Source organism: Canis aureus, chromosome 26 (assembly GCF_053574225.1).
Source record: "Canis aureus isolate CA01 chromosome 26, VMU_Caureus_v.1.0, whole genome shotgun sequence".
In the NCBI taxonomy this organism is placed as follows: Eukaryota; Metazoa; Chordata; class Mammalia; order Carnivora; family Canidae; genus Canis; species Canis aureus.
The window spans coordinates 51,933,932-51,952,381 of NC_135636.1; the positions used below are offsets into that span (position 1 = coordinate 51,933,932).

Here is an 18,450-nt window from a genome sequence, read left to right on the forward strand (position 1 = left end):
GTTCGGAGGTCTTCTGAATACGAAAAACCAAGAAATGCGAGAACAGGGTTTGAAAATTGTGTGGTCGCTAAGATGTTTACGTTGCACAGCTTGGCACCTGTTATACCCGGAGACACCACGCAGAAAAGGTGAATTTGAGGGTCAGACAGGAAGACCCCGCCCACCCCCCTCTGCAGGGTCATTTCCAAATCTCTGGGAACCCAGACGCCCGGGGCCCAGCCTTCTAGGGGAAGGCCTGCCCCACCCCGTGGCCAACCTGAGCTTGCCGGGCTCTGAAGCCCTCATTGCCCCCTCTGCTGTGACCCCCACCCCAGGCCAGGTGCTGGGTCCTGCTGTCGGGACTGGCTCCACCACGTGCTCTTTCCTGCCCCCCGATGGCCCCCAGTCCTGGACCGGGCTTCCCGGAGCCCTTTCCCCACACGCACGGGCCGTGCTGGTGCAGGGTCAACACTCACGCCCACTCCTGGCCCCGCTTGGGCGCCTGCGGGGTCAGCCCGGCTGCACGCCCCTGCCCTCACTCCCTTCCATGGGTCTGGGATCGTGGCCTTTGCGGATCACCCCATGCAAGTCTCCCTGGGGGCGTGCTTCTGGGGATCTCCCTCACCAGGACCCCTCCTCTCCCCTCTGCCCTCCTGGGGACCCTGCCTGACCCCCTCTGTCTCCCGTCTTGGGCTGTCCTCAGCAGGACAGGGAACCTGAGGAGAGACGGGAGCCCCCACCCCATGGAGGTGGGCCCGGGAGGGGCTGGTCAGCCTGTCCCCCGAGCCAGCAGGGGCCCCGGGCCACCCCTGCATTGATGCCGCCAGCACCGCGAGCTGGCCAGGCTCGGGGCCCCTGGCTTGTCTCCTCTGCTCGTAACTGGAGGCTTAGGGAGACCCGGGTCACAGAAAGCGCAGTTGGTCAATACTCTTGGGAGCCCTGATCTTGAGGGCCCGCTGGCCCCACCCTTCTTCTCGGGCACGGGCAGCCGGCGGTGGGGACTCGGAGTCACCTCCTGGCACTGCCCGAGGACGACTTCGTGGAGGAGGTAGCGCCAGAGGGTCTTGACCCCTGAAAGCCATGTCCCGCCGGGTCGGGCATCGCGGTCAGAGGGAAGCACGCGAAGGCCCGGAGCATGGCGAGTGTGGATGCGGCAGGTGTCCCCTGTACCTGAGAGGGCACGCGGGTGTGGGAGAGGGGAGCCCCGAGGTCCCGGGGGTTTGGGCTCTGGCCCGCTGGGCAGCTGCTGGGCTGGCACCTGGGCCCGAGTGTTTGGAAACAAAGAAGACAGACCCAGATTTGCATCATGGAAAGTCTGAACTCCGGGCCAAGTCGGGGGTGGAGGACGGGCAGCTGGATGGGAGGGCGCTGGCGAGGGGACCGCGGGGCGCAGGTCTGCAGGGCTCAGTCCCAGACGGGGCGGCCCAGGTCCCCCCGCGCCGGGCCGGCTCCTGCTGGGCCTGCGGGCTCGGTGGCAGTGGGAGGGAGAGCCGCCCGCCCGGGAAGGACAAGCCCGGATTCCGCAGTGCGTCCCGCCCCGGGGCCCAGAGTGGAGGCTGCTCTGGCCTCCTGTCCTCCCACCCACCCGCCTCCCTCCCCCAGGCCCCAGCGCGGCCAGACGCCGTCCACGGCGGTGCCGAGAGCCCTTTATCAGATAATAAATAAGGCGGCTGGAGCCGTCCGTGTCAACATCTTGGCGGGCGTCGCAGGGCATTGCGGGGGGGCTGGCTGCCATGGCCTCCGAGTGGTCGTCGAGGGCCTGCCACCCCCACCCCGGCTCCAGCAGGACTGTGGGGCTCGGCCAGTCCCCTCCCCTTTGGGGCCGGTTCGGCCTCTGCCGGAGTGCATGTGGGAGGAAGGACGGGACCCCTGGCGCCACAGCCTCACGGCCTCGGGGACACCTGGCCTCTGGGCCTCTGTTAGCCCCACGGGGCTCCCCGTGGGGGTGGGACCCCGAGGCCCCACCGTCCTCTGTCCAGGTGTCTGTGCGTGTCCCCGAGGGTGGCCGCCCAAGCCGCCCCACGCTGCCCGAGGTCTGCGGCTGCGGAAAGCCGCGAGCAGCCATAGAGGCCTCGTCCCGTCCCCGGAGACGGTGGGCGGCTGTGTCTGGTGGCGGAATGGCCTGTGCTTGACGATGGTGACAGCTGCAACTGTTCTTTTCTCAGAAATGTCCTTATTTGGTCAAATACAAAGTTGGTGCCCTGCACCGCTTACCCAGACAACCATCTTCCCTTCTTAAGAAGCGCGTTCCCTTCGCAGCCGAGCACCTTGGAGGATCTGCGCCCATTCCTAGCGCGCTGTTCGGTGGGAGCCGCTCCCGCACCCCCCCCCCCCCGGCCTAGTGGCTCACGGCGCCCTGGGGCTGCCCTGTGGGGTGGCGCTGGGCGGGCACGGCTCCTGAGCCCTAGGGGACATGTGTGCACCCCGCGTGTGCACCCCATGTGCGCCCTGAGCACACTCTCGGCCAAACGCAGCAAGAGTTGGAAAGGAGGGACCCCTGGGTGGCTCAGCGGTGGAGCGTCTGCCTTTGGCTCAGGGCGTGACCCCGGGTCCTGGGATCGAGTTCCGCATCGGGCTCCGTGCAGGGAACCTGCTTCTCCCTCTTTCTGTGTCTCTGTCTCTCTGTGTCTCTCGTGAATAAATGAAAATGTTTTTTAAAAAAAAGTCAGAAAGGACCCTGGCCGCGTCCCTGAGGACCTGGGGCGGGGTCCCCTGGAGGAGCCCTGCGAGGTGTCCCTGCGCTGCTTCAGGCCAGCGGCTCTGCATCTGCATCTGCAGCGGAGCCCGGGGCTCGCAGTGGGTGCTGGGTGGGCCCCAGAGGTCTCCCCGCCGGGGATGCCCTGTGCACTCAACGCCTCCCCTTCAGCAGCAGGGGCTGCTCCCTCCCCTGGCACCTGCACCCGGCATGCCCCGCGGGGCTCCGGGGACACTTTCTGTGGCCAGGGCAGCAGCAGGTTCGAGGCCTGCCCCTTGGGCTCCTGCATGTCGACCTCAGCCCTGAAGGTGGTAGGAGGGTGTCAGGACCGGAATGCGGCCAGGCTGGGCCTGTCCCTGGGCCCGTCCTCCCACGGGGGCCGCGGTGCCCGCGCCTGCCAGCCTCCGGCTCATCCTGTTGTGGCCGCCGGCCGGGTGGAGCCGGGGCGGGGGGGTTGGCGGGAGGAAGGCTGCAGGAAGGGGTGCCGGAGCTATATGAGGCCTCCTTCCGGTCCTGACAGCTTCCGCCCTGAGGAGCAGGGGCAGAAAGGCTTAAATTAGCGGGACACCCGTGCCCAGCGGTGGCGCCCGGCCTCCCCCTTCCTGGGCGCGGCACATGATGGCTTCTTCCTTCCGTCTCCGTCAAATCGTCCCCTCCTGTCAAGGACCCTCTTTACGGACAGGACGCCCGGGGGCCGCGGCATGCAGCCCCTCCTCTGCTCCGTGGGGACCCTCCCTGCCCTACGGTGGACGCCTCCGGGAAGGCCCCTTGGGTTGCGTAGAGCTTCCAGGACACCTCCAGACCCTGACCGGCTGCATGTGTGTGCATTGCAGACCCGGCCAGAGGCACGTGGCCTCCTCCTCCATCTACAGATGGGGAAACCGAGGCTCCGACAGAGGCTGCGGGCTCCCAGGAGATAACTTCCTGTATGATGGTGCTGTGCCGTCGTCCCCCCCTTGCCCAGGCCCCCGTGTGGGCCCCGCGTGGCCAGGTGCCTTGTGCCACCTCCTGGGCCCTGGTGTCCCTCAGCAGCCCCCTTGCAGGGCGAAGGCCACGTGACGGGATGGACAGGGCGGGACACGGTGCAGGCCCAGGGGAGGGGCTGCGTGCCCCGTGCGGTCCTTGAGGGCGCTCTGCGGCCTGCCGCCGTCTCCATCACTCGGGGCCTGGAGCTGGGGTGCCCGAGGAAGGGCAGGTCTGGCGGTGCCTTTGAGGTGGGCCCGGAGGGGCAGGGGGACGACACTGCCCTCCACAGAGCTGCTCAGGGCTGCACAGCGGGAGGCGGGCACTGCCACTAGGTTGTCTCAAAGTAATGACCTGGGTCTCAGGTGGGGCCGGGTGGGAAGGGGGCATTGCCCTCCCTGGCTCACTCGTGAGTGGTCTCCCGGGAAAGGCAGCAGGGTCGGCGGGCATGGGGACGAGGCGGCAGCGGGTTGTCCCCACCCCGTGCCGGGGGTGTCACGTCCAGGCCGCGTCCACCTCGTCCACCCACGGGCACAAGCCCTGCAGGTGCCATCTGTTGCCCCGTCTCCTGCCTGGTCTGCTTCCTGACTGTGCTGGCCGGGCCGCTGCCCCGGGGACCTTCCTCTGCAGCCCAGTCCCGGCCCCGGGGCTCCCCGTGTGGCTCTGCAGGGACCTGGGGCGCTGGCCACCACGCAGGCTCCCGGGCCCCAAGGTTCTGCACGAAACTGGCCCATCGGGTCCCCAGACCTGGGCGGCCCCTGCTGTAGCTACGCGAGGGGACCCGGATTCATAGCCGGGACCAACGCGCTGTGCTGGTGGCTTTCTGTGGACGCCAGAGGGTGGGTGGCGGCTTCACCCGGCCTGCGGGGGGCCTGACCCATGCCCATGTCCCCGTGTCCCTGGGTGGGTCTCGTGCTGCTCACCGTGGGTCAGCAGGCAGCCAGGCGGTGTCGGGCGGAACCCAGTGCCCCAAAGCCGGGCTCGCTCCCCGTGGCTCATCGCAGGCCAGCACGGCAGGACGGGCAGGTGCGGCCTTGAGGCCCCGTCCACCTGTTCCTCCAAGTGCGGCCCCAGGTGGCCCCCTGTCCCTCCCCTGCCCGTGCTGGCAGGTGACCTCAACGCCACCGTGTTTAAGGGCCTCCTGGGTGACTCGAGTGTCCAGTGAGGCCCAGCAGAGCCACGTGTGGAGACACCCAAGGGAGCGGTGGTGGCGGGGATGGCTGGGAAACCCCACAGGCACTTGGCAAAACGAAATGCAAGGTCAAAGTCTTTATTTTACATTTGTTTTCTTAAGGCATCGTTTGTCTTTGAAAAAAACAAGACAAGATCACTCGGAAATTGTGCTGCTTGAACGGGAGGTGCCACCTCAGGGCGGACGGACTCATCCGGGGAACGCGCTCCAGGCAGGGGGGCCCCACGCGGGCGGGGGCACAGCCGTCCCAGCTGCGGCTCCCGGGCTTTACATCAGAAGCCAGGACGCGGCCGAGTCCCCTCCCACTGCCCAGCTACTCCCGGCCAGGTCATCGGGCTCCCCGGGGCGGAGCTGTCACCCTCCAGAGCACCAACCGGGGGTGGGGGCCTTCCGCAGGTAGACGGGGGTTAGTAACAATTCCGCTGGGACAACGAACTAAGCTGGGGTGATCCCAGGTGAGCCAGGACGTGGGGTCACCCCACCGCCGGCCCCGACAGTGCCTGTGGGGTCAGCACGGGGCCCCAGGTCCTTTACCCTGCCTGTCAGAAACGGTCACAATATGCAGCTTCGGTCAGCATGAGGCCCCCCTAGTGCCCCCTCCGGGAAAACCACCCAAATAAACATGCAGGTAGAGGATGACTACGGTGTGAACGGCTTGTCCCTGGGGTGGCGTCCTGCTACGGCGCACGACCTGCACATCTGTCCCAAGCAGTCCTTCACGCACGGGCGGGGGCATTCTCGGCGCGTGGCTGCATCCATCGAACGTGAGAGAGGGACGGATCCTGAGTGAGGCTTGAGGAGGTCCCCTCATTCACGCTGCCTGCCTGGCCTCGGCCATCCCGGTCGTGCTCCGGGGGGCTGGGGCTGTTCCAACTGCAGCAACTTGTAGACACGGTGATGGCAAATGTTGACCAGAGAGCTCGAGGTGGCGGCGGGGGCCCCGGGTCAGCCCTGGCCGGAGTGGCCCGGTCAGAGCCTGGCAGCGCCGCTGGGGCGTCCCCTGCTGTCCACGGTGGGGGCCCAGGCGCTTCCCCTCAGCCTTCCTCCCGCTCTGGGGCCTGACGGCTGTCTGTACACAGGGACCCGGCGCCCCCGGTCCCGCTGGCCCGTCTCTGCAGGCCTGGTGGCCTCTCTCTGCTGCGCGGGGGCTGCACAGGCAGCCCAAGGGGCCGCAGGTGCCCGAGGACCTAGGCCAAGGCCAGCGCACACCAGGCCTCCTGGCGCAGGGTCCCACCCAGGCCAGCCTGGGGCCCCAGGGCTGCGGAGGGGAAAGCAAAGTCCTCGGGCTCGAACTTGAACTCCAAGTGGCTGGGGGCCAGGGGGTCGTCCACGGGACCAGGGGCCTGCAGGGAGAACGGAGACGCCCGGGAATGCAGGATGGCGGCAAGGAGCCCTCACGACCCGGCCAGGTTCCCCCTGGGCCTCCGAGGGCCCTGGAGTGGGGTGGGGGCTCCTTGCCATCGGCAGGATGACACACGAAGCTGGAAGCCTGACACCCACCACGGCCCAGCTGCTGGTACCCGTGCTCACCTGTGTGCCCAGCCCTGAGCTCCTGGGGGAGGCCCCCGGGGATTGGGACGGGGTGTGACCGGGTTGGGGAGTTGGGGCTCCCTTAGGACGCACCCAGGAGCCACCCTGGGCACCCCACCCCATCCCACCTGCCTTACCTGGGAGGTGATGCTGGACCCGGGGCACGAAGGGGATGCCAGGCTGGGTTTGGGTTTCAAGGTAGCCGCTGGGCTCTCAGGGTCCGGGACAGAGGGCGGCGAGGCTGTGCCGTTCCCCAGGCCTCCTGGAAGGGGGGGCATTTACAGAAGCCGCCAGGCCCCGCCACGCGGGTCACTTAATGGAGGGACAGGGTGGGGCCCCCTCAACCTGCCCTCCTGCCCCACGGCACCCGGGCCTTCCCCCCCGCCAGGCGCCACCAGGGCGCAGTCAGGAGCACAGTGCTTGAGCCAGACATGGAACCGTCTAATGGAGCATCTGAGACACTCTAGGTGACTCCATGGGGCGAATGTGCACCCCCAGGAGGGCTGGGGACGGGGCTCCCGCCTGGCACTGCAACAGGCCCCGGCCCCATGCACCTGAGTTGCTCTTGGTCTTCACAACGCTCTTGGGTTTCCGTTTCCGCGTCTGGATACTTTCCTTCTTCATCGCCAGGGGCCGCGGCACCTGGGAGGAGCAGGCAGGGGCGGGTAGGGGCGGGTGGCAGGTCCTGTCCCTGCTCACCCCTGGGCCCCTTGCCCCGTCAGCCCTGAAGGAGCCTCAGTGGGGCCCCACGCTGTCTGCCTCCTGCCCCCCAGTACCCCATTTCTACCCCCCACTGACCAGCGGGGGTCCGCTCCCTGCGCCCACCGTGTCCACTCACCCCGTGCAGCTTCATGTAGAGGCCACAGGCATTGCACACCGGCTCCCCGTCCGCGTTGCGCCGCCACAGCGTGGTGGTGGTCGTGTGGCAGTTGGTGCAACAGAGGCCGGCTCGGCGGGACGAGGACTGTGGATGGGGGACGCCGGCATTAGCGAGGGGGGGCCTCCGCACCACGGCCCAGGAGGGATGCGAGCCGGACTCAGGACTGACCGGCGGCCAGGCCCGGGGCACGTGGGGCAGGGCGAGAAGGCGCTGGGGCACCGAGGTGGTGAGGTCTGCCCTGGGCAGGGACCGTCTCCATTCCTCGCAGCTTTGACCACACGTACTCTGAGCCCCGGGATAGTCCCTGTCTGGGCCTCAGTGTTCCCCTCAGTATAAAGGGCGTGAGAACAGCCCCACCTGCTGGGGCAGGTCCTCAGGAAGAACCCACGGCAGGAGAGCAGCTGCTTTTCTGTTACCATCTCCCCTCAGCTGCCGACGCTGGGCCCTCGCCCCGGCTTGCGAGGACGGAGCAGCTCCCCCGGGCCCAGGGTCCCCCGGGACCTCAGGCCCAGGCTGCACCTGCAGGAGACCTGTTGGTCCCGCGGGGCGCCCGCCTTCCAAGACAGGATCTGGAGCGCGTGCTCAGCTCAAGCAGTGGGTGGTGGGCTGAGGGCCCAGGGTCGCCTGCCTGCACCTCCCCGGTGCTGGCCACGGTGTCGCAGGGCAGAGCAAGATCAACCCATCCGGAACCTTCCTGAGGCCCCGGCGTCTCCCTGCAGGACTGACCCCCGATTCTGCAGGTCCATCTGACCAGGGGCCCCAGACCTCTGCATGGGAGAGCCTGGTGAGGTCCAGACAGCAGCAGCTCCGGGGGGTCCTGAGCCAGCAGGGTGCTTGGGGCTCAGGAATTTGGACCCCACAGGCCCGGGAAGGGGCCCTGCCCCGGCTCAGGATTCCGTGAGCTGCCGAGCCCAGCCCACCTCCGCGTCGGAGGGCCAGGTCACCTGCACGCTGGGAGCTCTAGACGCGCGTGCTGGGCGCAGGCCCCCAGGCCCCTCGGACCCCAAGCCCTTCCCGGTGCCCTCAACACAGCCAGCTGGCAGCTCCGCCCCCGGCCCCCCAGGCTGTATCTTCGGGGAGCACTACTGCCTTGTTCTCATCCCCAGGCCCGGCCCTCCAGTGCCCCCAAACCGGCCCAACCCTTTCCTCCACGTGCACTGAACCCCCCGGGCAGGTCCCTGGGGGCCCCACAGGGTGTGATGCAGGGTCTCTGACCACCTTCCCGTGGCAGCCGGGGTCAGGCCAGGCCACATCCGATCTGGTGTTTGGGTGGCAGGACTGGAGCCCGTGAGGACCCCAGGAGACGTGTGTCCTCCTGGTATTCTCCCAACAGAGCGGGGTGGGGGGCGGGGGATACGCAACCGCAAAAGGACGGTGTCCTGGGTTGGGAGTGACAGACACGGACTGGCCTCAGCTTCCCTCTCTCTCAACAGTCTCTTGTATCCCTCCTCCTGCAGTGGCTGAGCGAGGCCAGCCTTGCCCACCGTCTCCTGCCCACCGTGTTCCCGCAGGCTGCGGTCAGCAGGGCGAGGGCACAGGCCTGCCCCCGGGAATGGCCCGGGAGGAGGGGCGGGAGTGGGTCTCAAGCCCTCTGCCCAGCCATTCCCAAGAAAGCTCAAAGCCTCCCCGCCCTCCCCTCCCCTCCCCTCCGCTTCCAGCTGCGGGCGGGCGGCTGCCCGTGCTCCAGAGAATTTTGCCCTGTTTAACGGAAGGCCTGGCCTCCGGGCTCCAGGCAGGACTATGTCCCAGGCTCCGGGACAAAAGAGCCAAAAGGCAGGACAGGGATGAGGCCGCCGAGGCTCGAGGAGAACACAGGGCCAAGCCTCTGGGCCTGGCTGGGGAGACCTGGTCCTGATGTCCAGCCAGGATCTCCAGCGGTCCCCCAGGGGTACGCGGGGCTGGGACTCGTGCACGAGCCAGAGTGGACGAAGCTGGCGGCCAGCCGGGAGCCCAGCAGAGCCGGAAGGGGAGTGGTGGCTGCAGCCCCGGCCAGACCCAGACAGAGCATGCTCAGAGTGGGAGCACCGGACCCAGAGTCAACAGGTCCCAGCCTGACCTTGCCTAGCAAGCGGCTGCTTTCACTGGACGTGATTTGAGTGTCCCCTCCCTGTCCCGTCCCGCTGTCCCACCTGTCCCTCGGGTACCAGAAGCTATGCACACAGGGGGTGCCCCCTGCCCTCCTGGAGCCCACCGTCCAGCGTGAGCGGGGTCCCTGCCCCCACTCCCCATCCATCCCCTTTCCTAAAGGGGTAGGAGGCCGTGGGACCCGCCCCAGGCACCAGGATGCACAGATGCAAACTTTGGACGAGCAGCAAGTGCTCTAGAGCACGTGTTCCTGCAGCACGTGGGACGGACGTCAAGGTGCCAGTTGCCGTTTGTCTGAAAGTCACACTTACTGGGGTGTCTTGTATTTTAGCGGGTGAGGTCCCACCTCCTGCGGCGCATCCGGCTGGGACCCTCAGGCGTTCTTACCGATCTTTGCTCCCTTAGGGCTCACACTGCCGTCGCACCAAACCCGCACCGTAGTGGAAGGTAGGAGGGCCGTGGCCTTCCCATGGGCCACAGCCCCTTCACACCGAGTCCTTCCTACAGAAACGTGCCCACCCCCAGCACACACCCTCAGGCTGGCTGCGCTCTCCCCCAGCGTCCCCCACAGCTCCCGAGCAGAGCAGCGTCTCAGAAGAAGGAGAGCCCGAGACACGACATGCCACGTGCATGCGGGGAAGCAGCCCCAGGAGCTCACTCACCCGCACGCCGCACCCGGGGAGGGGGGGGGATTCTGGAACCCGGATTAGGAGTGAATTATTTTTTAGAAAGCATAAATTAAAACTAAGAAAACGGGAGAAAATAAGACCTAGAAAAAGATTTCAAAGCATTTGCTGGTTTATATTTCCCTCTCCTCCGGCCGATGGGACACGGCGGGCAGAGGCTCCGGCGCGGACAGAGGGCCTCCCTCCGCTGAGCGCCGAGCACACCCGGGACGCATCCCCCGGGCCGGCCCTCCCCGCCTCGGCTGTCCTTCCTCACGGCCTGGGACAAGCGGCGGGGCCTGGCCTCCCGGGGCCTCCTAGCTGCCAGGCTTCCCTTGGCTGAATTTTGTTTTTCTCTTTTGGTCTGTTCTTTTCAAACGAAGTTAAACTTCAAAGCCTGCTCGCAGCCGAGCTGACCTGAGCTCCAGGCCCGCAGGCCTCGGGTTCAAGTGAAGACATGGGCGGTGGGCAGTGCGGAGCCGGGGCGGGGCTGGCGGGGGGCCCACGCCGCAGCGGGGTGGCCGGCCTGCAGGGGTGAGGCGAGTGCACGGGGAGAAGCAGTTCTGCAAGTAAGCGCCTCGGCTCCCAAGCAGCAGAGCAGCAGGACGTGGCCCGACGCTAAGCGGGTCCTCCATGCCTTGGGAAAGGACATGTGGGGGACACGTGTGTGCCCTGGGGTTCAAGGGACGAGTGCCAAGGGACGAGTCCACGCGGTGGGCCGTGCAGGAAGGAAAACCCAGGGTCCTCACCAAGGTCCGGATTTGCTGGGCGAAGGATGCTGGGCCCCACGTGGCACCGGCTGCTTCCCGGAGCTGGCGCCAGCGGTCCCCTGGCCTTGGCCGCGGGGCTCTGACGTTCGGGGGGATGGGGGGTGGCTCTAGGGGACCTGGCCAGCCCGGCAGGACCACCGCAGCTACCCCACTGTCCCCGGTGACAGAAGCCTCAGGTCAAAGGTTCGAGGGGCCTGAGGATGCAGGCGGCAGGCCCAGGGCAGAAGGGACAGGGCTCCCATGGGGGGGGGGGGACACACGTGCTTGTTACTGTCACATTCCTCCATTCTTGGTGACAAGCTTCTAGGACACTTGTAATCATTTAGAAGGTTAGGACGGTTCTGTCCCGGGGCATTAGTTCTGGCCACACGCGAGGGGGCGTGAGGCACTGGTGGGGCCAAGGCTGGGGCCACGGGCCAGTCCCCTGTGTCCGGAGCCCTGTGGGCCCGGCTCTGGTCCCAGCACGCTCCGACAACCTCCACGTTTCCGGGGGAGCACGGGGAAGCAGTGGGCCACCCTCCCTGGGTGCCAGGCAGGAACCCAGACACAAATCAGAGCCTGCTCGAGGACCGGCGGGAGCAGGACGGCTACAGGAACACCCCCCGACCCCCAGCCCCGCTTGGCAAACACGTTCCCCACTCAGAGCTGCACGGGCCTAGGCACACGGGTGACCAGGCTGCCCACCCTCTGAGGCCTGTGGCCTCGGGGACATTCTTCACCCCAGGAGGCATCCTTACAGCGAATTATCCCTTGTCCCCAGACCAGTCCGCAGAGGTGGCCAAGGCCCATGTACGCGCCCCGCCGAATCTGTACAACAGAGCACGGGGACGGCGTGTGCAGGGGCCTGGGCAGGGACAGCAGGCTCCTGGCGGGCGGGGGGCACACAGGAGCCCGGGGCAGACAGTCCTGGACGGACCGCGTGCCCTCTGAGCTCTGTGAGCCCCGGGGTCATCGTCCTGATGCCTAGATGGTGACCTCCGTCTGCTGGGCCCCCAGGGCAGGAACTTCTGCTGGGAGGTGAGCGCTGGGAGGGGTGCGACCCCGCTGGGGAGGATGGATGGAGCAGGGAGGGGACCCCGGGGTGGGGGTGGGGTTGTGTCCTCCAGGACATGGTCACTCTTAGCCTCAATTTCCATTTTTCTAAAGAATGGTTTATTCTTATGGGGGGGGGAGAGGGCGTGGGGCAGGGTTAGGGGCGGGGCGGGGGGGAGAGCCCCAGGCCGACTCCACGCCGAGCGCAGGGCTGACCTGGGCTCGATCCCACGACCTGAGATCATGCACGACCTGAGCCGAAACAAGAGTCAGACGCTCACCCACGGAGCCCCCGGGCGCCCTAGCCTCAGTCTCCCTATCAGTGAGGCCACCTCAGACGTCAAGCCACTGCCGCAGAGCCTCAGGCGGGGGGCCATGATCACAGGGGCAGGGAGAAAAGTGAGGGGGTGATATGGATTCTGAGGTACCCGCCTTCCAGGAGGCACAGCGTGGGTGGAGGGAAGTCGGGGGGACCTGGTCGGGGGCTCCTACAGCCCAGCCGCTGGGTTCACAGTAAAGGCCGGCTCCCGAGCGCCACGCAGCCGGAACAGCAACCGTGGCAGGGCCACCCACACATCCGCAGGGGCAGCCCGGCGCCAGCCCCCACCTTGGCCCCCCACTGGTCCCAGGCACCAGAACTGGCCGGAACCGGCTCACACAAGCATTGGACCAGAAGGCTAGGCTCCCTGAGAAACAGCCGTGCCCAGACCTCGGACCCCAGGGCCACGCAAACAAAGGCAGGCCCTACCCCGTACAGGACCGCAGGCGCATCCGAGTCGGCCTGTAGGATGGTGTAGAACTAAGTCACTACAAACCTTTATGCAGCTTTGGGGACCCCGCCCTGTTGGGGGCAAAAGCGGAGTCCCCGTCCCCTGCTGTGTACCCGGCCACACAGCAGTAAAACCAAAAGTGAAAACAAGTCTCAGCCCCCACGGCCTGGTAGCGGGTGGAAAATGCTCCCCGAGAGGGAGGGAGGCCAGGGCTCCTCCTGCGGAGGATTTCAATGTCCTCCGACAAAGCGCACCCAGCGGCCACCTTCCCCGTCGGCCCCAGGCCTGGGCCAAGTCACCCGCGCCCCGCCCCGCTCGGAGCCCCAGGGTCAAGCCCCAGCAGGCCGGCTGGGACCCAGGTGGCGGTCCTGCTGTAGGGCCGGGGCCTCCCAGCTGCCCAGAGCACTCCCGACCCGGTTCCGGTTCCGCACTTCTCGGTTCTGCACCTCAGGTTCCTGCACCCCCGCCACCCGGACTCCAGCCGCCCAGCCAGGCGGGCACTCACCAGGCGCTTCTGCGGGCGCACGAGCGGCCGGTTGACGCCGTTCATCTTGTGGTAGAGGCCGCAGGCGTTGCACAGGTAGTGGCCGGTGCCGTCGCGACGCCACAGCGGTGTGGACAGCGCCCCGCAGTTGACACACTCGCGACCCTCGCCGGGGAGCTCTTCCAGAAAGTCCGACACTACGGGGACGGGCAGCTCGTGGGCCGAGGCTCTGGCTTCCCACCGCCCACAGCAAGCGCGGCCTTTGCCCTGCACTGTGTGCGCCTTGAATTTGTTTTACTTTAAAATTTATTTTATCTAATTTTATTCTACGTCTTAAATTTACATACAATGAAGTTCAGGACAGATTAAAAGACACCGGTTAGCGTTGCCTTTGTGGGTTGGGGGAAGGTTAATAAATCAAAGCTCAGATTGCACAGCAGGGAATCGTCCCCCCCCCACGGGGTGTCACTTTGATCCCCGGGGAGGCCTGGTCGCGGCGCCAGGAGAGGGAGGCCGCAGAGGGGCCTTGTTCACATGGGGCAGTGGTGGTGAGGCTGAGTGGACGGTGACATCCCACAGGGGACACGGCGCCCTCACCGTCAGCTTCGCCGTGGGGCAGCCACCGTCCCCCCAAAACAACAGTGCAGCTGGGCCGTGTTGCGCACTTGGGGCTGCTCAGGGAGGCGGCCACTCCGGGCTCCCTCCAGGCTGGGCCGGGCGTCCTGGGGGTTGATCCCTGGGGGCCGATCCCTGTGGGGCTGCCCTGGGCTCTGGTGGGGCTGCCCTGGGCTCCATTAGGGGCAGGGAGTGGAGGAGGCGGGGGTTCCCGCTTCCTGCGCAGAGGAGCCAGTGGGGACCAAAGGCCGCTGGACCGTGGGCCAGCGAGGGCTCCTCCGCCCGCGGAGTGGGACCTGGTCGCTTCTGGCAGCACACACAGGCTTGGCTCTTGGTGTTTGGCTGCAGGGGTGAGAGAGTCCCCGGTGCCAGCAAATCTCTGCCTTACAGGCCCGGATCCATTATCCAAGTTTATACCCCAGGGGAGCAATTGAAACCAGGTCTCAAATTAGAATATGTAAACATTCTAGGACAGAGGTGACCCCGCGGGGGCTTACTTAGATAAGCCCCTGTTTTGAATTTTGTAAAAATCCCCTCCAAAACCTCAGAAGAGGGTTTAAGAGGTAGCCTGTAGTTGGGACGGCCCAGAACGCTGGGCTCAGATGAACGAAACGTAGAAACGCTTTCTTACCAACGTGCAGAAGAGCTCAGGCCGCGCGTTTTCATCTCAGCCCCCGAGTCCCGAGTCCCGAGTCCCGGGCCTGGCCGCTGGGCCTGGCGGCGGGAGAGCCCTCCCGAGGGCCGAGCTTCGTGGGGTGCGGGTTTGCACCGGTGGGGCCCGCGCCCCGGTCTCGCACTCACCGAAGGTGGCTCGGCGGCCGGGGAGGCCCGCCGGGCGGCTCTGCAGGCCGTGCAGGACGCTGCCTTCGAAGGGTCCCGAGGTCCAGGCCGGGGCCCCCTCGGGGCTCACGTAGGCCGGGTAGGCGGCGGGGTAGGACGCGCCCACGGGCCGCCCGAGCGGGGCCGGGTACTGCTCGCGGGCCAGCAGCGCGCCCTGGTAGGCGCCCCCGTCCCGGGCCCCCGCGCCGCCGCCGGGCCCCGAGGGGCTGTGCGGGAAGGGGAAGGCGGTGGCTGCGGGCGGCGGGGCGGCCGGCGGGGGCGGGCTGCCGGGCCCGAAGGGGGCCGAGTCGGCCGCCTGCGCCCAGCCGGGGTGCGCACCTCGCCCCGGGGCCTGCGGGCCCGGCTCGCACGGCGGCAGGTAGGGCAGCATGGGGGGGACGCGCGCGGGCGGCACGAACACCGGGGAGCCGGCGGCCGGCGCGGGCAGGAAGGCGCCCGAGTCGGTGTAGGCGGCCTGGCCGGGGCTCGGGGCCAGCGCCAGGCTCGGGTACATCCTCCCCGACGCGGCGGGGACCTGCGGGCACAGGGCCTCGTCGGGGTCACGGCTGCTGGGCGCCCGGGCGGCGCGCGCTGGGCCGGGGTGGACGGCGGGGCGGGGGGCGCAGGGGTGCGGGGGGCGCGGGCAGCCCTGGGGCGGCCGGGCCACTCGCCTGGTCCCCCGCCGGCCGCGGAGCTTCCCGGGCGGCGCGGAGGGCGGGCGGGCTGCGGACTGGGAGCCCGTGTGCGCGGCTCCGCAGGGAATCCCGGGCGCCCCGCCGCCCCTCCGCGCCGCCCGGGCCCGCCCCGCCGCCCCTCCCTCCCTCCCTGGCTCCCTCCCCTCCCGCGGGGTCAGCGCTGGGGCTGCGGCCGCGCCACGTGACCCGAGCAGGCCTGCGCGGGGCGGGCGGGGAGGGCGCGGGCACTGGGCACACGGGGCCCGGCCCTGAGGGAGCGGGGAGCTGGGACGCTGACACGTCCCTAGTGCGCTCGGGGGACTTGCGGGTCCCTGTCCGGCCCGGCTCGCTCCGAGGCTGCCCGGTGTCCGGTCGGTCTCCTGCGCACAAGCCCGAGAGCCAGTGGCCGCGCTCCCGCGTGGCGGTGCGCTCGGGGCCCGGGCCGGATCCGGTTCCACCGGCCGCCCCGCTCCGTGTCCCTGGGCTCCAACCGGGTGGACGAGGGCCGCCCCATGCCCAAGTGCAGCCGCAGCCCCACGGCTTCCTGTTTCCGACCAAGCAGGGCAACCTGGGCGATCCCAGCGTGGAGGGAGGTGGGGGCGGCGAGGGGGCGTGGTCGGGCCTCTAGGCTGCGCCACCTGAATACCTGGATGCACTCCCCGGCGCCAGCCCTGGGGCGGGCTCCTTGCCGCCGGCCTAGGTGGGACTAGTCGCCCCTGCTGGTGGCTGTGGAGCCGGGCCCAGAGGAGCTTCCAGGAACCGGCAATGTGCGATGGGTGGGAGGCCCCCCGAGGTCATGGAGGTGCCCCCGGGCGCTCCCTGGGTGGGCCCGTGGTGGTAGGGCTGTGGCAGCCGGGCCTCTCTGGGGCTTGGCTGACCCATGCCCCAAGCCTCCTCAGGAGGCCCCAAGCTCTCTGAGGGGACTGCACCGTAGATACGGAGGGACCTGCTGGGCTGGGCAGGACAGTGCTGGGCAGCGTGCGAACCAGGCGGCCCTTGGCCAGGGCGCTTGGGGCTGTGAACAGTCTTCCTTTGCAGGAATGGGCTGGGTGGGGGGGAGGCTGTCGCTCTCCCTGCGCTCTCCCTGCCTGCAGCAGGCGGGGATCTGGGTGCATGTCCAGGCACCCAGTGTGAACCTGGCTGGGCTGCCCAGGAAGGGCTGTGCTGGAAGGTGGCGGGAAAGGCCCGGACTCTCCACAAGCCTTGCCAGGGAGTCAGTAGGCAGGGGGGCAGGTGGACTTCCATAGGGCTTCCCCCTTGCCGTTCCCAGCCCCTCCCTCACACCCCCCCAGCACCCCAACTCCTCTGGCTTTCAGAAGCCCCATGCACCTGCCAGGATGGGCTCCTGTGGCCCCTGCTCTCCCCACACCACCCTCTGGGGTGTGAGCCCAGGGGCCCCTCCTTGCCCCACCCCTCTCTAGACCTGGCCAGTGGATCTTTCTCTCTTTCAAAGTGGGTCCCCTAAGGGCAGAGATGTGTCCCTGTGCTACTAGGGTCCTGGACACTGCCAGGGGACCTCTGCGGCGCTAGGGGACCACGAAGTGGGTTGAGCCCGCACTCTTCCTCCTACCCTCAGAGCCCCGTTCACGGAGAAAGTGCGGGTGGGGGGGCGGTGGAAGGAGGCTGCCCCCCCATGCCCCTGGGGGTGAAGGGAGGGGAGGCGAGGGAGACCCCACCCCTATCCCCAAAGACCGGTCCAGAGAAGAAGAGAAGCCCCACCGCAAGCCTGGGATGGGGCAGGGGCCGTGGGGGAGGGCGCGTACTTTGCACCAGGAATAAAGTCCAGTCTGGTCCTTGAGCGCGAATCCCAGCATCAGTGGGCGCCGGGCTTTGTCCTGTGATGTTTCCTCTTGACCCTCCCGCCATCATCCCCGGGGTGTCGATGACGTCAGTATTATTCCCAGGTCCCAGGGAGCTTAGCGAAGGTGCCCAAGGTCACACAGCTAATAATTAAACCAGGTAATTAAAACAAACGCAGGAGGCAAACGGTCCCGAAGGGAGGCGACCTCGGGGGGCTTCTGCTGTATTCACAAATCTGTAAAATGGACCAGGATTAGGCTTAGGATGGAAAGGCTGAGACTCTTCTCCCGGGAGAATGTGTGTGTTGGGGGGGCCGGGGGCCGAGGGGGTGAGGGCGCCGCCGAGCTGCCTCGAGACCCTGGTCTCTCAAAGCCTCCCCGCTGGCTGGACACCACACAGGGCAGCCTGCTGGCGTCGGCGCTGGGCGGCCGCTCGGGGCGTCTGGGGCTGGGGCCCGCTCACCAGCGGGAGTGGGGGCTGCGGTGGGGCCCCCCCAGGCTGGATGCCCTGCAGACCCTCACTCACCAGCCCCGGCGGCCCGCAGGGTGGAGGAGCGTCCGGTGGTCTTCACAGATGTCTCCTACTTGAGCCAAAGAGAAGGCGTCTCAGCCCAAACTGCAAAGCCCAGGTGCCCCCTCCTGCCCAAGCTCCCCTCCCCCCCACAAATGACTTCCTGATACTAAAGGGTCCCGTCACCCTTCTGTGCAGCTGCTCCTCCTCCAGAGGGAGCCAGGTGCCCCGCCCAGGCCAGGACCCGTCCCCCTGCTAGCTCATCCAGCTGTAAGCCAAGCCTCTGCCCATGCTGCTCCCCAACTTACAGGGCCCTTCCTTTGCCGTCTTGTTTACTTGCTGAACTCCTACACATCCCTCAACACCCAGCTTGCAAATCCCTTTCTGTGTGGCTTTCCCTGAGAAGTTGCCCTCTCCAGTCCCTGTGCCTCGTCATGTGTCATGTGTCGTGGTCTTTGGCCGTTTCCTGTTTTGCCTCCTCAGCAGACACGGAGCTTCGAGGGGAGCTTTGGGCAGCAGGTCAGAGCCTGTGAGTGCAAAGCAGTCAGACCTTGGGGCCCCGTTTTGCCATCTCACGGCTGTGTGACCTTGGGTGAATTTTCTCTCTGCACCCCTGCTCGTCTGTAACGGGGGTGACGGGGGTGACGGTAATGCCTGCCCCTCGCCCTGGCGTCGGGAGGTCCTGCAGCATTGGCCCCAGGAGGGGAGTCCGCGGGCCCCGGGCGAGCGCTGAGGGAAGCCAGGTGAGGGGTGCAGAGTGTGGGGTCCAGCGTGTGCTCCGGGGGCCCTGAGAGCGGGGTGGGGTGGAGTGGGAGTGGCACAGGGAGGAACAGCAGCCCCGGAGGTCAGCTGTGACTGTCCCTGCCCTGCAGACCTGGCCAGAGTGGCTGGGGGGCACCATCTGACCCCCGCGAGAGGAGAGCTTTGGCCGTTAGCCCCTGGTGACCAGGGAGAGTGACTTCCCAGTCCAGGCTGGTGACGCACTGT

The 18,450-nt window shown here is 67.6% G+C and overlaps 1 protein-coding gene across 1 annotated transcript; it reads right to left on the reverse strand.

The window, feature by feature from the left end:
* Positions 1–4,891: 4,891 nt before the first annotated feature.
* On the reverse strand, positions 4,892–15,008 carry GATA5 (GATA binding protein 5). The gene is made up of 6 exons (XM_077873825.1): positions 14,462–15,008; positions 13,067–13,242; positions 7,198–7,323; positions 6,914–7,001; positions 6,497–6,621; positions 4,892–6,172 (listed from the first exon to the last, which is right to left on the reverse strand). Exons 1-6 carry the CDS (start codon positions 14,991–14,993, stop codon positions 6,017–6,019), a joined length of 1,203 nt encoding a protein of 400 aa, XP_077729951.1. The 5' UTR covers positions 14,994–15,008; the 3' UTR covers positions 4,892–6,016.
* Between the last annotated feature and the right edge of the window lie 3,442 nt (positions 15,009–18,450).

Bases quoted from the DNA above. Each gene is read 5' to 3' on its own strand.
- GATA5 (XM_077873825.1), bottom strand. From the start codon at position 14,993: ATGTACCCGAGCCTGGCGCTGGCCCCGAGCCCCGGCCAGGCCGCCTAC. The intron at 7,002-7,197 runs GTGAGTGGACAC...TGCTCCTCCCAG, and splicing joins TCTACATGAAGCTGCACGGG to GTGCCGCGGCCCCTGGCGAT. The intron at 6,173-6,496 runs GTAAGGCAGGTG...TTCTCCCTGCAG, and splicing joins GGTCCAGCATCACCTCCCAG to GCCCCTGGTCCCGTGGACGA.